The sequence below is a fragment of the Populus alba genome, chromosome 4, assembly GCF_005239225.2.
Source record: "Populus alba chromosome 4, ASM523922v2, whole genome shotgun sequence".
NCBI classification, from domain to species: domain Eukaryota; kingdom Viridiplantae; phylum Streptophyta; class Magnoliopsida; order Malpighiales; family Salicaceae; genus Populus; species Populus alba.
The window spans coordinates 22563023-22577907 of record NC_133287.1 but is presented as its reverse complement, the minus strand read 5'-3'; the positions used below and the strand labels follow the sequence as shown (position 1 = coordinate 22577907).

The 14885-nt window shown below is 34.5% G+C and overlaps 2 protein-coding genes across 2 annotated transcripts; one reads left to right on the top strand and one right to left on the bottom strand.

Moving 5' to 3' along the window:
* The first annotated feature begins 3345 nt into the window (after positions 1-3345).
* Positions 3346-5977, top strand: LOC118031096 (zinc-finger homeodomain protein 4). Its single transcript, XM_035035383.2, has one exon. The coding sequence runs from the start codon at positions 4879-4881 to the stop codon at positions 5770-5772; it is 894 nt and encodes a 297-aa protein (XP_034891274.1). The 5' UTR covers positions 3346-4878; the 3' UTR covers positions 5773-5977.
* A 3175-nt stretch (positions 5978-9152) lies between these two features.
* LOC118031097 (protein root UVB sensitive 6) lies at positions 9153-13812 on the bottom strand. The gene is made up of 13 exons (XM_035035384.2): positions 13371-13812; positions 13190-13288; positions 12976-13089; positions 12248-12319; positions 12061-12171; positions 11861-11980; positions 11412-11513; positions 11224-11296; positions 10992-11075; positions 10815-10879; positions 10575-10676; positions 10304-10486; positions 9153-9692 (listed from the first exon to the last, which is right to left on the bottom strand). The coding sequence occupies exons 1-13, from the start codon at positions 13704-13706 to the stop codon at positions 9630-9632; spliced, it is 1524 nt and encodes a 507-aa protein (XP_034891275.1). The 5' UTR covers positions 13707-13812; the 3' UTR covers positions 9153-9629.
* Positions 13813-14885: the final 1073 nt, after the last annotated feature.

The following is a 14885-nucleotide window of genomic DNA, read 5'->3' as shown; positions in this document are numbered from 1 at the left end:
AAATTAACCCAAATGCCTATGTTTTTCTATTCGACAACAAGAGAGTATTTTTAAGCCAATTTACGCATCAAACTAACAAAATTAGTTTTTTTAAAATGATTTTAAATACACATTATTTATATTTCATATTGATATAATTATAGATTCGTAAGGATATATATATATATATATATATATATATATATATATATATATATATATATATATATATATCAAAAGGCAGCAAAAGCATCAAGGAAATTAGTTAATTTATGCTAATGCCTATCGAATGGTTATATCAACATGAAGGAAGTCATTTATACAATTAATGCTCCCATCGATGAGACTACGACTTGGTTTGAAGCAGGCAAATCATCATACATTTTTGGACCCATCTTATTATTAATTGACCCCATACATACATACTTACATACACACATGTATGTATGTGTGTGTATGTATAGACACACACTCATAAAATATCAAAGGTTAGTAGGTGGAATAGGAAGGGGAAAAGGGATAAATAATATGGAGAGAATTTAATTAATTAATTAATTAATTAATAATTTTCTTGTGGCATATATATACTAATTTAATATACGTAATCAAACCATTATTCAACACGATTATATCTATTGAAAATAAAGTTGGAGAAAGAAAGAAAGAGTAAATAGGGTTAGATAGAGCACATCGACATTCTAAAGGTTTTGTTGGATAAGATATGAAAGGTATGTTCAAATGGGAAAGCTATGTCTTTGCTTACATTTAATCAACAATTGACAATGATTAGTAGCTTTTTTAATTTATTAAATAAAATAAGATAACAAGATTCTGACTGATGGATTTGATGTTCTGAAATAGCTAATTAATATTATATCATTTTTTTTTTTTTTTTTTTGAAGTAGTTGTCATGTGTGATCTTGATGGAAAGGACAATATAATTTATTTATTTATCTACAATAACCTAATGACAGGAAATTGGCATGAGATTTAAATTGGGTCATTAATTTTTTTTATATAAGGGATTCATTGTTTGATTTGTAATTAAAATTAATTACACCAAAAAGTAAAATCGTAAAAATATTTTTGCATCGGCCGGCAACTTGATAATTTCAGTGCTTGATTTTAATGTTTTTTCAAGTTAAATTCGTCATGATTCACAAAGATAAATTAAAAAATATGGCTTCCAAAAACATATTTAATTTGATGTTTTTCCTCTTAAATAGAAATAATAATATTTAGAATAGTTGATAAATGGTCCACGCCCATCAAAAGATCCCTGGCCCCAAAAAATAAGTATATATTACCTTAGAATAAAAAGGAAAAAAGATGATACCCACGATTCTGCATGATTGAGCCAACAAATTAAAAAAGCTTGGCCAAATCTTCAAGCTTTTTGACATTACATATATATACAGAGGGCAAGTTCTAAGCCACTGTTTTTTTTTGAGTTTATATATATATAAAGAGAGAGGGTATATAGATCCTTAAATTCCTTTTCTTTTCATATTACTTTTTTTTTTTAAAAAAATATCCTTATTAATTCTTATATCATGACAGTACCTATTGTGTTGGGATAATATTTGAAGATATCCTTATTAACTTGATGGATGGAGACAAAAAGAAAATCTAAGAAGAGATATAAATTTTGAATATATTTTTTTTTTATCTTTTCAAAATATTCCCTCTCTATCATCTTTATTATCATCATGTATCTTTTATTTGGACACAGAATACGGTCGATTAGAATTACAGACGTTAGTAACTTATCTAGAGATTACTAATAAAGCTTGGAAAAGCTGAGGAGAGGGTCTGAGAGCAGTACAGAGAATTTGGGCTGGCAGTGATGGAGATTGATGGATATGCGTGTTCCTCCCTCTGAAAGCAAGAAATTTTGGCTCTGAACATCTTGAAAACTGTGATCAAGGTTCTGTCATCACCACCATTTATTCTTGTGGACCCTTTACCATAATTAACCATCCTCTCCTCTCTCTCTCCCAGTTTCAGTGCATGATTTGCAAGGATTTATGGCTTTTTTAACTGTTGTAACGTTGTTTTTTTTTTTGAAAAAAAAAAAAAAATTTATTTTTATTTTTTAAAAATTAATTTTCATATAGTATATCAAAACAATATAAAGATATAAAAAAAAATTTAACTTAAAGCAAAGAAAAAAAAAACAAAATTATTTTTTTAAAAAAAATCACTCTTTGAATGTAAAAAACAAATAGAATAAATATTTTACTTATAAAACTTGATATAATTTAACATATCAACATGGTATCCTAGATGTAAATCGAATTAAGTTTTATTTTTACTAATAGCCTGGTGATATGACAATGTTTTTTTTTTAAAAAATAATTATAATTAAATGGACTTGAATCGAATATTAATTATATGCTAAGCAAGATATTTTGATAATGAAAAAGTAACTCTCTATTTGTAAAACAATAATTCATATGCTAGGAAAATGATAGTAGAATAAAAAAAAAAGTTGAAAAAAGATAAAGTAATAGTAATAGTGGGCATGAGGAATTACTAGAAGAAGGGACAACAAAGATGAGAACAAAAAACCTAAAGAGGGATAAAGTCTCTAAATGTGGTGTGGATTGTAGAATAAAGGCAGGGATAATGAAGAATAAAGTGATTTGGATAATCACATTTAATAAAGGTGGGGCTAAATTTTTTTTTATTTTTTTTTCTCTCTGGTGTAAAATGTGGAAAGGGAAGCAATATTACATCAAAATTACAAGAATTATATAGTAAAGTATTTTTTCTCTCTTTTTTTTTTCTTAAGCCCAAAGTTCCATTCAATCGTGACCTTTAAACCTAGTTTTGCATCTTGCTTTTGACAATTCCTTGTGGAGAGCAATTTACCATTCGAAATGGAAACATGAAAGGTATATTATAAGCTTGATTTACTTTCATTTTCGTTGTAGCTCTGCGAAATTAATCCACCGGATTGTGTTTAGTTAGTATTTTAATAGGGTATATAGAAAAGATATAAACATATTTAGTTAAAATTTGAGTTAAATAAATTCAGGAATTTCATAAATCAACTTGATTATCAGTTGAACTTAAAACCTAGACAAGTGAAGTTTTAGATCATAAATTTTTGAAATCAACCTTTTAATCAGGCCGAGTTTAACAACTTGCTATTATAACACTTCTTTTAACGATTTTTTGTGTTTTTTTCTTCTCTATTTTCAAAATAACAAAATTGCTTGCAAAGATAAATGATTGGTGTAATTGATGCCATGGTCCGGAATATAAACCATTCACATGGGTTGCATGACACTGTATATAGTTCAAATTAATGGGACAGTTGCTGCATTAAGGTGCTATAGGTAGTGAGATTATAAACATGAGCATCATTTTGAATCACAGACTTGGTCGGACCAGGCCCTCTTCGACGGCTCACCATCATCAAATTAACCTCTCAAGATATGGCAGGCGGGGTGTTCTTGGTAGCAAGGCATATAACCATGGCTCCAAGTAGATCGAATTGATGGGATTAGCCTCTTTACTTTTTAATTTTGAGTTCTAGAGGGAGGGAGAGGGAGGGAGAGAGATTTAGGGTCCAATTTCTTTTCGAAGAACATTTCTTTTCATAATTCTTTTTGTGGTTCTCTCTCATTTGTCCTCTCCACTCTCTGACACACTGCTCTCTACATGGCGTAAACCATTGATGCCTGATAGTGCAAGCAAAGCAAAGGAAGCACCCCCACCTTCTTCTTCTTCTTTTTTTTAATGCCCTTCACTAAAACACACTGTCTTCCTCTTTGTCAGTAAAAAAAACTGCTTTTCTCTCTCTCCTCTCTCTTCTTTTTGGCCCTCAGCACTTCTATAAGCTCCTTGTTTAGTGCTTGCTTCCACAGCAAAACCCACCTCCCAAACTCTCTCCCATCTCTCTTCTCTCTTCTCCTTCACCACCCATTTGTTACACTCTTTTTTCTCGTCAAATCCTCCCCCTCTTAGCCAAAACCTTCTTGTTTTCTCTTACAACCATTGCGGAAAGTGTTTAAGCTCGGTGTCATCAAATTAGACGAGTTCATTAATTGTTGACGGTATATATCTTGTCTTCCTCTTCTATAAGCCGCTTCTTTCTTTCCTTCCATTTCTAGAGCTAGGTTCCCAACTAGCTAGCTCCCATGCTCCATCGTTTTCTTACTTGTATTTTATATATATAGGGTCTAGTGTTTGAGGGTTGACTCTCCCTTCCCCTCCCCCCCGATCTCTCTGATCACTCTCTTTCAAGAAATGGAAATGTGTGGAGAGACAAATTAAGTGGTTCTTTTGATCATACATATTGGTATTGACAGCTCCTGAGTCTACACCGCTACTGAGTCTCCTGCTTCTTTCCTTTTCTTCTAATTAAGTTGACCGTTGAAGTAATTAAGAATTAAGATGGGTGTTCATGAAGGTCTAGGTAGTTGCTGAAACTTTTTTTAGCTTTAATTGAGCTTTTTTTATCAAAAGATTGACCACCCTTGTCTGGCTTCATCATATTAGCAACTCTCTTTCTTTCTGCTACTCGATCACCTTAAGCTAGCAAAGTCCAAAGCTCCTGTGATTCCTAAGATTAGGTCTTTTGTTTTTGCTTTTGTCTCCTTTTAGTTTTCGAGAGGGGGTAGAAGAGTTTCTAAGATCGATAAATATGGTGTCAAGTGTTCAAAGCTAGGTTCTGTAGTCTCCAAGTGTGCTGTGTTGCTTCAAGAAAAGGAGACCATTGCCATTATTAAAAGGGAAAAGGCCTGGGATTTTAAGAAAACAGCCCACTTTTTTAATTCTAATCATTAAGCCTCTTAATTGTGCTTCCTGTCTGGTTCTTTCTCTTTTGGTCTCCAAACAAACAAACAAGAAACAAGTAAAATATTTGTCGAAAAAGTGGAGAGGAAGGAAATGGAACTTTCAAGTCATGAGGCGGGGATCCCCATCCCACTGAACAGTACATTTGGGCATGGACATGGCCACTTGATCCATCATGATCATCCTGTAGTGCCCCACAACCACAACAATATCATCTCTTCCACCGCACCACAAATCCCAAGCTCCAACAATGGCACCTCCATAACAACAGCAAGTATAGACGACAATCATGTGCCTTACAAGAAAATGGTCAGGTACAGGGAATGCCTCAAGAACCATGCAGCTTCCATGGGAGGGAATGCCACTGATGGGTGTGGTGAGTTCATGCCCAGTGGTGAAGAGGGTAGCATCGAAGCTCTCACCTGCTCAGCCTGCAATTGTCACAGAAACTTCCACAGGAAAGAAATTGAAGGCGAACACACCTCATGTACCGAAGATCATTGCTACCATAACAGCCCCCATTTCAACAGGGTCGGGAGGAAAGTTATTTTAGGTCACCACAAGAGCATTCTAGCCCCTGAGGCCTTAGGCTACCCTACAGCTACTGGTACTCTTATACCCTCGAGAGCATCAGCACCCCACCACCAGATGATAATGTCCTACAACATGGGGTCTCTTCCTTCAGAATCTGACGAGCAGGAGGATGGAGGTGGGGTACTGCTGGCCAGGCCTGCTCAGCTGATGAAGAAAAGGTTTCGGACAAAGTTCTCACAGGAACAGAAGGAGAAAATGCTCAACTTTGCAGAGAAAGTTGGGTGGAAGCTACAAAAGCAAGAAGAAACAGTGGTGCAGCAGTTCTGCCAGGAGATTGGTGTCAAGAGAAGAGTACTCAAGGTTTGGATGCACAACAACAAGCACAGTCTTGCTAAAAAGAACCCTTCCACCACCACCACCACCACGACCGCCACAACCACTTCAAACAGTTAAGAAGATTAACCCAGCACCAGCACATTATCATCTCTCTTAAGTAGCCAGATTTGGTTTAACCCTACTTGTCAGTGAAAAGTAATGACTCTACTACTGCTACTTTTTTACACTATCTTTCCCCCCCTTTTTTTTTTCTTTTTTCTTTTGGACCTGTTTCTAGTATTTAGGAAAATTGGGGTTTAATTAATCATTGGAGATTTCAGTCTCGGGTGGTGTTTTTGTCCATTAATCCATTTTTAGTACATAGAAGTGGATTGATTATGCAATGCTTGAGTTTAAATTAGTACTCATCATCTATTTAATAATATATACTCATCATAATTAATTAATCCATTATATACTCCATAATTTAATTATGATACTATTATAAAACAACCATAACATAACTATGCATCAATTAATTCGCATCCATATTTTATAATATATCGTACGTGCATATTCCAAGTGCTAATTACTTAGCATGTTGAGCATATCATCCATATATATTGCACATAATCAGGTGTAAGGATTTATTCAAGATTTCTGTAACTATATATTTGTTAACTTAAGATTGGTTAAACGGGGTATACAGGTTATAATATATAGTTTCTTATTTAATTTAATATAACCCTAAATGAGAGTAAATGGCCATTTTCAATCTCAAATAGCAATGCCAGTCAGAGAATGAAGATCTAGAGAGAGCGAATTCAGGGTTGGATTAGTGATTTTTTTTGTGTAATTATTAATCTCATGATTAAATAGGTTGATGTTAAAAATCTAAATAAATTTTTAATTGAATGATATAATAAAATCTAGACTTGATTGATTTAATTTAATTTGGATCGGGTAGATAAACACCCACAAAAAAATAAAAACCTTAATTTGTGATGTGGCATGTTAGTTTCAATGAGTAGGTATTGATGGTTAAAAGAGCAGCTGCATGCCAAGCTAGCTGCTCCATCAACATTAATTTCTGCATGGTCTCACATGCATCACTTTGTGTTATTAATTCTGTTTTGCTCTTTCGACTTGACCTGTGTCGTTAATTCAAACACGTATTTCAAACCAAAGCAGCGTGTTAGTTGTTGAATTTTAAAATGTTTTTTATTTATAAATATATAAAAATAATATTTTTTTTGTTTTTTTTTTTAAAATAAATATATCAAAACAATACAAAAACACTAAAAAAAATAAATTTCAAATAAAAAAAATAGAATTGTTTGAAATCAAACAATTCACCTTGTGCCATAGGATGATTTCGGTGAAATCGGACGAGGAATTAACCAACTTGATTACCGAATACGATAGATCTTGTCGGGGTTCCAAGATTAGATTGTTTCCTCCGAAATCGCTCAAGAAAATCTCTCCTCCGACCTCGAATGCTTCCAGCAGCGAGTTCTCACCTACCAAATCAGTTTTTAATCATGACCGATCTGGCAGTTTTTCCCCTCCGATCGGGTACAAAGGCCGTCGTTACAGTCCAAGCCGTCCACGAGAACTCCTACGTCATAATCATCAGTGTTGCGGTTATTGGCATTAGTACTTGAAGATTATATTAAATTTCCTAAACGCTGGAGTTAGTCAATTAGTTTATTTTTTATACAGAAAGAACTATCGATGATGACGACGACGACCAAGAAAAAAAGAAGAGTAAATTTGTGTGTGTTTGGAATTATATAAATATGAGAATCAAATCTTCTTCTTTTTTTGCCTCCACCGCCAAATACTTTAGTCGCCGGACAATATTTTATCCATGGCCTTTAAAAGAGAGGGAGGGGGTTCCGTTGTTTGCCTGTGTGCCATTTTAGGCACCACCCGTCCGTCGGCTTGTTAAGTGGAGCTTTTGACACGTGGTTGAGTGGGTTTTGGTTTGGGACCAATTCTTTGGACTTGGGAAGAGAAGATAAGGGTAACCCAATTCATTCCAGATTAATTCTAATTTTAAAAAATTAAAATAATGTTATTTTTTTTAAAAAAAATCAATTGAATTTGACCACTTAATCAAGTAATAGATTGACTAGCCAAATAAAGTGAATCGATACACCAAATTGCTTTTTTTAAACTCAGTCTAGACTGAGAAAAAGGTTAATTATATCTCCGGGTTTACTTGCTAGATCTAACTAAATTTAATTCTAGTGATTTAAATGCATCTCTCTCAGTTATATACTCAAATAATAAAAATCCACAACATTAGTGTAGGAATATAAAATAAAAAAGCAAGCAACTTTACATTCTTCTCAATTGGCATCCATCCCAAGATGCAGATTAATTATGCAGAGGAAATAACAACATAGATTCACCTATATATATTTCTGTCTCTTCTGAAATGATATTGTGCATAAATGATAGTGTGTGTGTGTTGGTTAGTATTAATAAAAAGACAATAAAAATATAAACTTGTTTGGTTGAAGATCATAACATAAAAATAAAGCAAAATTTCAGTTAATTTTGATGGCAGAAGACTAAAAATAATATATATTATTATATATTACATACTATTACCAAACATAATTTCATCTTCATTTCTAGCTTGTTCTATTTTATTTTTCTTATTTTTATTTTTTTTCTGATTCAACTTAAAAAATAAACCTTGAGGAAGCCGGGTTTGACAGCCATGTGGGTAACAACTGAAAATGAGAATGAAACAAAAAAACAAACGAAGTCATCCTCGTTAAAGAGTCCGCATGATCTTCTGGGCCAGTGTTTAATACTATTGAGGAAATATTTTATGAGATGACATCCCCGTTGACCTTTTCTAATAAAAACTTGTGCGAAACTCTGGTGAAAAGTGCTGGGACGTATGGCCAATCTACCACCCATACATTGCTAGCTCCTAGCTGTTTGAATTGATTATGTTCACAAGAATTGGGCCCACAAATCAAGATTCCTGGAAGAGAAATATAAAAATAACGGCAACTTCTTGAAGAATAATATATAAATTTTTGAAACAACATGGCTTGTTCGCCACTGAGATATATCTTCCTCGACAATCCAATCAATCAGGAAAGCATACTTCTCATGTATGTGAGAATATTTGTGTGCGTTTGTGTATACTGTAAATGCATAAGCATGGCAGTTTTCACTTTACACTTGGTTAAAATTAAAACGACAGCGAAAACAAAACAAATCTGGTATATACAAGTACCAAAAAAACAATGTCTCGTCACTTCTATCCCCAGAAAAAGCAAAAGCTAACCAGTCATGCACAGGACGCCAAGAGATAGGTGCAGCAGACAGGAAGCAGATGTGATTGAAGTTGAATATGCTGATGAAAGGCAGTTCTATTATGACCTGCACTGTTAAAAATAATGGTGCTCGTGACTTGGAAGTTACTGTGTACAGAGAATGGTCGCAGAAAAGAAAATAGCACATCATTCTTTAATCTCTTCTAACATTTGAGCAAACGTGAAAAGCTTTGATCTTAAAATGCATTTCAATGGGTTCTTACAGAACATTGAGGCAATGCAGACTGTCTACAAGAAGAAGAAAGACAAGCAACAAAGAAAGAACCTACATAAATAAATAAAAAAAAAAAAAGCAAAAATATACAAAAAGAAAACCCAAAACTTTTCTCGTATATGTATTACGATACAGCTTCATTCTATAACATGCGATGACTTGAATATACAACTCAAAGCCACGCCTTGCATATCCAACTTTATCTCCAAGCAGCACTGTAAACTGCATTGAGGGTGCTTAATGGAAAAAACTGACCAGCTTAATGTGCCCATGTTCACAATGGCCCTGCCATCTATTGTTAGCTCTTGATTATAGGTGCTTGTTTTACATGATTTGGCAGTTGACCTGTCCACGGTATCCAATGTTGTCTGAGCACCTGACTTCACAAAAATGGAAGTTTTGAGGGTAAATTGTCCCGTTTAGCTATTTAACACGAGCCTAGCTCTGCCGGGATTAAGATGCGATTCTGACATTCTCCAACCCTAAGAGAACAAAAGAAAGCATGCAGGTCAACATGAGTATCATAACCATATCAGACATCAAGCATCAATGTCCAGAACACCCAATCACATTGTGGAATTTGATTTCATTCTTGGGTTCATTTGCAACAGGGTGGAGATGTTCAAAGATGGCGCTAGCTCGGGCTAAAAACCGAAATGCTTTCCAATAGCAACCCCTGGGCAATGTTGCAACAAAAGGCACTTTTGGGTGTTTTCAAACACCAAGTTTAAGGTAGTTAATATTATAATTTCTAGAAGCCTGATGTTGGGCAGTTGGGCACTTGAACCACTGATTATACATCAATTTAAAAGGGGATGTCAACCGACCTCATCTCTTCTACTTCTTAAAAGAACTGCAATTGTAAATGTCATCTAGTTGCCCAACATTCTACCGTATACAAGTACATGTCTAGTCTTCCCATTTGTTGGCACTTAAAATATTTCTCAAGAAAGGAAATCATCACAAAAGCCAGCAATCTGGAAAGCAAGCAAGTGCAGTGCACGGCACATCAAGATCTTTCCCTTTCTACAGTGAACAGTTGTTTGCTAGCAGATATAATGGTCATAAACAAGATCAGTCGACTTCTACTTACTTGTTCTGCAGCTTTACTTTTGAAAGGAGCATACAAGGTTGAGACCATCTTGCACGACTCAGCAATATGAGACTCAAGATCAGCAGCTGAGAGTATAAAGTTTGAATGACCATATTCCTGCTGCTTGCTGGGTGAAGAGCAATTGTTGTTTGATGAATGTATGAAATGCATAAGCACATGGGCCTGTAATACAAATAATGTGTATAAATAGGAAAATTCTTTCTTCCTAATGTAACAAGTACAGAATTCAAAGCAGTCAAATATCTCTCACGTGGAATGCTGCTTTTACTATGTCATCCGGCTTTGCTTGATCCTTGAGTAATGCATACACTTTATCCTTTGATGGATTATAAGTCACTATATATCTCTCTCTCTGTCATTGTTCAGTGACACACATTCAACAGATGTAAGAAATATAAATGGACAATCAATGCAAAAGAAGTACTTGATCCGTAGTGGTAAAGATAGATTTCCACCCTCAAATATGCTTCCTATCAGATAGGGGCATTACCTCGAAGAGAGGCTCAATGGCAAGATATGCTCTTGGATCTTGAAACGCATCTTTAAACCTTGGTCCTGCCAAACAGTGGGAACGAACCTCATATAAAATCAGGGACAGATGATTCATGCATGTGTGATTGTATGCTTGTATGCTTGCAAGAGAAACAATCCTATTTTGTAAGCATACCTAGAGAGATAGACCTATCTTTCAACCACGGAAAATTGAATATATTTTCCTTCACATTCCCCTCGTGCAATGAGGGAACTTGCCCTGCAGATGAATATAAAACATAATGTGCGTGAGAAAAAACAAAATCCTGCTTAACCAAGGAACTCAACTTAATTTAGTAATATCATGCGTAGCCACCAGATTGAAGAAAAAAATACAATAATCTTGTTTCATGCAGAGCACATATAACCTGTCTTAAGAAAAGACTCCACAGCCACACTGAATCTGGCCCGGTTCAAGGTGTGCAAAACTACAGATTTAACCTATAAAAAAGCACATGCTGGCAGTCAGGACAATTAACTCAACCTCCATTATCACATAAAAAGAAAATTAGAAGTGTGCCAATATAACACCAATGCTCTCTCTTCATAATCATACCTCTTGGTAAGAGCTGAAGACATACCCGCATGAAAGTAATGCAAATGTGGTAACCAGGGATGGATTTCTTTTTGAGATCATTATGCTCAGCCCAGTTCCCAGCTTCAAAAGGCACAAGTTCCCATAAATTAACATCCAAGCAAGACAAATACTTGCATGGTTCATTTGTTATACAAAGAAGATATTCTATATGAACTTCAAAGCATCCAAATTGCAATACCTATTCGATACTTTTTTAAGTAATTGCATTAAAGCAGTTGATAAAAACAATGCAATGCCGTCATACAAAAATCAATTTACAAATACTGTTTTGGCAATCTTTATTATGTTAATAAAACTGATCCAATATTGTGGCGTTTTTTTCTCAGAGAATCGCAATTGGTTAAAAATTGATTTCTAAATCAGAGTCTCTGCACTTCATAAATTTGAGTAGGATTTGAATACCATACCAAATCAGCCACATTGCCAACACATTCTCCCTTGGCAGTGACATCCCCTATGTTTTCTCCTTTGGCAAAGGCTTTGTAAATTGGTGTACGAGTGGATGTTGATGTTACAGCAGCAACATTCTATAAGAAGTACTGAAGAATATGAAACTGCAGAACCAATTCAAACATCTATACATTTTGCAAACAAGTGACTATCAAACCTTCGCCACATTAGCAGCACAAGCCAAAGGAAGAAAAAGGTGTGGGACAGCTGCAGTTGCCAACTCTACCGCAGCACCCAATTCCATGAGAAGGTCTCCCGCAAATCGCAACTACAATGCATTGTTAAGTCAGCTACCACCCTGTAAGAACTGCCTGTACAATTAACCGAAAAATGAGCAACTGTACCTGTTTTAGATCATAATCGAATTTCTTTCCTTGCCGTGCATAAAGCATTTTTCCAACACGACCGGCTCCATCCTGCAAATATTAGATAACATGATGAATTTACACCCACAATTTATATGCTACCTTGGTATAAAGGCTTGTTTGGTTTATGATCGCATGGACAATGCAAAAATCCATGATGCGGAAACCCAACTGATTTGTGTATAAGGCTTTTTTGTGACACAGACACACAAACATATGTTTGTATATCTTTGAAGAATGTAGTAGTGGATAGCCACTTTCTACCACTCATTTATAATTCCCGTGGATGAAGCAATTCTACAAGGTAAATCTAGGCTTGGCATGCATTGTCGGCCATTCATGCACCTTAGAAATTGCTGCTTGGCAAGATAATTGAGCATTTTTAAATTGTTTTGAAAATCATGAGTCTGTGCATTGGCCCCATCGAATATCAAAATTCAAAAAGACATCTTTATGAATAAGTCCATTTTATTAAGAAACAATAAGGCGCAATTGGCACTCCCTGTTACTATTAAGGCATACAACCAGTTAGTCTGCCACAGCAAATCTCTATTTGCAACTAAAAGCAAGTATCAAAATTATAAATTTAGTGTGTGAAACCTTGTTCGGCAATGCCATACATAACTAATAAATGACAAACAAAAAAACAAAAGCAAAATGACATAAAAAAACTTGCATTTTGCGAAATGTATAACTATAACCCTTACCTTGAGAATCCAATTGATAGCGACAGCCCCGGGAATAGCTTGGCTCTTAGAGACTCCAACTGAATTCAAAAGGGTTTTCGTTGTGAAAACTCCCATCGCTCCGCCAAAGAAATGCTGCAATAAAAGCGGAGCAAAAAAGTAGTTAAGCATATTGCCCCTCCCCCTAAAAGCCAAGCCAGCCCTAACCCCAGCCTCGAAACAAACGCACGCATACCTTCAAAGCTCTCCAAGTCATGTATGGCACATAGGATGGAATAACACTGTCAGGAAAACCTTCAGGGACTACATAGGATCTAATGAATCCCATCAATTCCTGCACCGTTAAATCACTTCATGATAAAAATCCACAATTTCTTTAACAATAATAAATAGTTCATCAAATAAAATCCAGAAACCTCAACGGGAGCTTGCGGAGTCTGCAATCCAACGGCGCGAATAGAATTCTTCTTGAACAGTCCAGAGTCGTCTCTCTCAGCGACATACTTCCATCTCCGGCCATCAATTTCCTCACAACAAATCAATCTCAAGGTGGAACCGAGAAATTCGTCTTCTAGAAGAGCCGATTGAGAGAGTGTGGGTGGATTGGCAGGAGGAGAAGGAGAAGAAGCCAAGTTAGCGCTTATACGCAGCGTTTCACGGACAAGACGACGCGCTTCTTGTGAGGAAGTGGTAGACGTGGTTAGGGTTTGCGCCGTGTGATTCGGCGATTGCTTCATTTTGATCGGAGGCATTGAAGATATTGTGTCGTTTTGTGTTGTGGGGGCTTGGAGATGGGAAGTGGGTGTGATTTATTGAGAGAAGGGAGGGCTTTGGAATTAACGGGAAAAGGAGAGAGGAAACGGGTGCCATTTAAAAGAGGCAGGTGGCCTGTCCCTACACGGAAGAAGATTACAATTGGCAACCAGCCAACCACTAAGGGGAAAACTGAAGTGCGTGTTCGGGATTCTGATAAAGTTACTGTTTGAAAATATGGTATTTTTTTTTTACTTAAAGTATATAAAAATAATATTTTTTTTTTATTTTTTAAAAAATATTTTTTACATCAATATATTAAAATAATTCAAAAACATATAAAAAAATAATTTCAAATAAAAAAATTTATAAATAATAAAACGTGGTTTTAACCGCAAAAACAAACACCCTTAAAATCTACTGCTTTTCAAAAGTAAAATAGGTTATAAAAAAATATTAAATTGATTTTTTGTGATTTTAATATGTTAATTTGAAAAATAAAAAAAATTTGATAAAAAAAATTTTAAATACATTACCAAGTGGAAAAGTATTTTTAAAAAATTCATTACACTGTAATACCAAATATTTTTTAAGCTTTGGTTTGATAAAAAATTTTAATATATATTTTCAAGTGAAAAAAGTGAAAAGTATTTTTAAAAAATTCATTGCAATATAATACCAAACATTTATTAAGCTTTGGTGGTGCTGCGTAATTATGTTTTGATTTAATCATGTATTTGAAAATATTTGGTTAATTAATAATTATTTATATACATCCAGCTAAAAACTCTCTGTTAAAACTTTAATTAAACAATGCTACAATTTATAATATTTTGAAACCTAATTTTTTAAACTATAACCACAAAAATTACCAATACAAACACAAACTAAATAAAAAAAATATTTTCAACCAAAACAAAGAAGAATAGCTTAAGCAAACGGCCTCTGAGAAGAATGCCACAAGCCAGATTAATCTTTGACAACAAGAAATGGTCATGGCCGGGTAAAAAAAAATTTATAGTGTAAAAAAAAAATTGAGATGATTTCAATGTTTTAAAAGAAACAAAAAAAATATAAAATCTAGAGTATTGACTTAACATGGTTTGGCAAGCAGGTTTAATTTAGTAATATAATTTAAAAAATATATCATAAACAACACGACAAAAAAATAATAATAG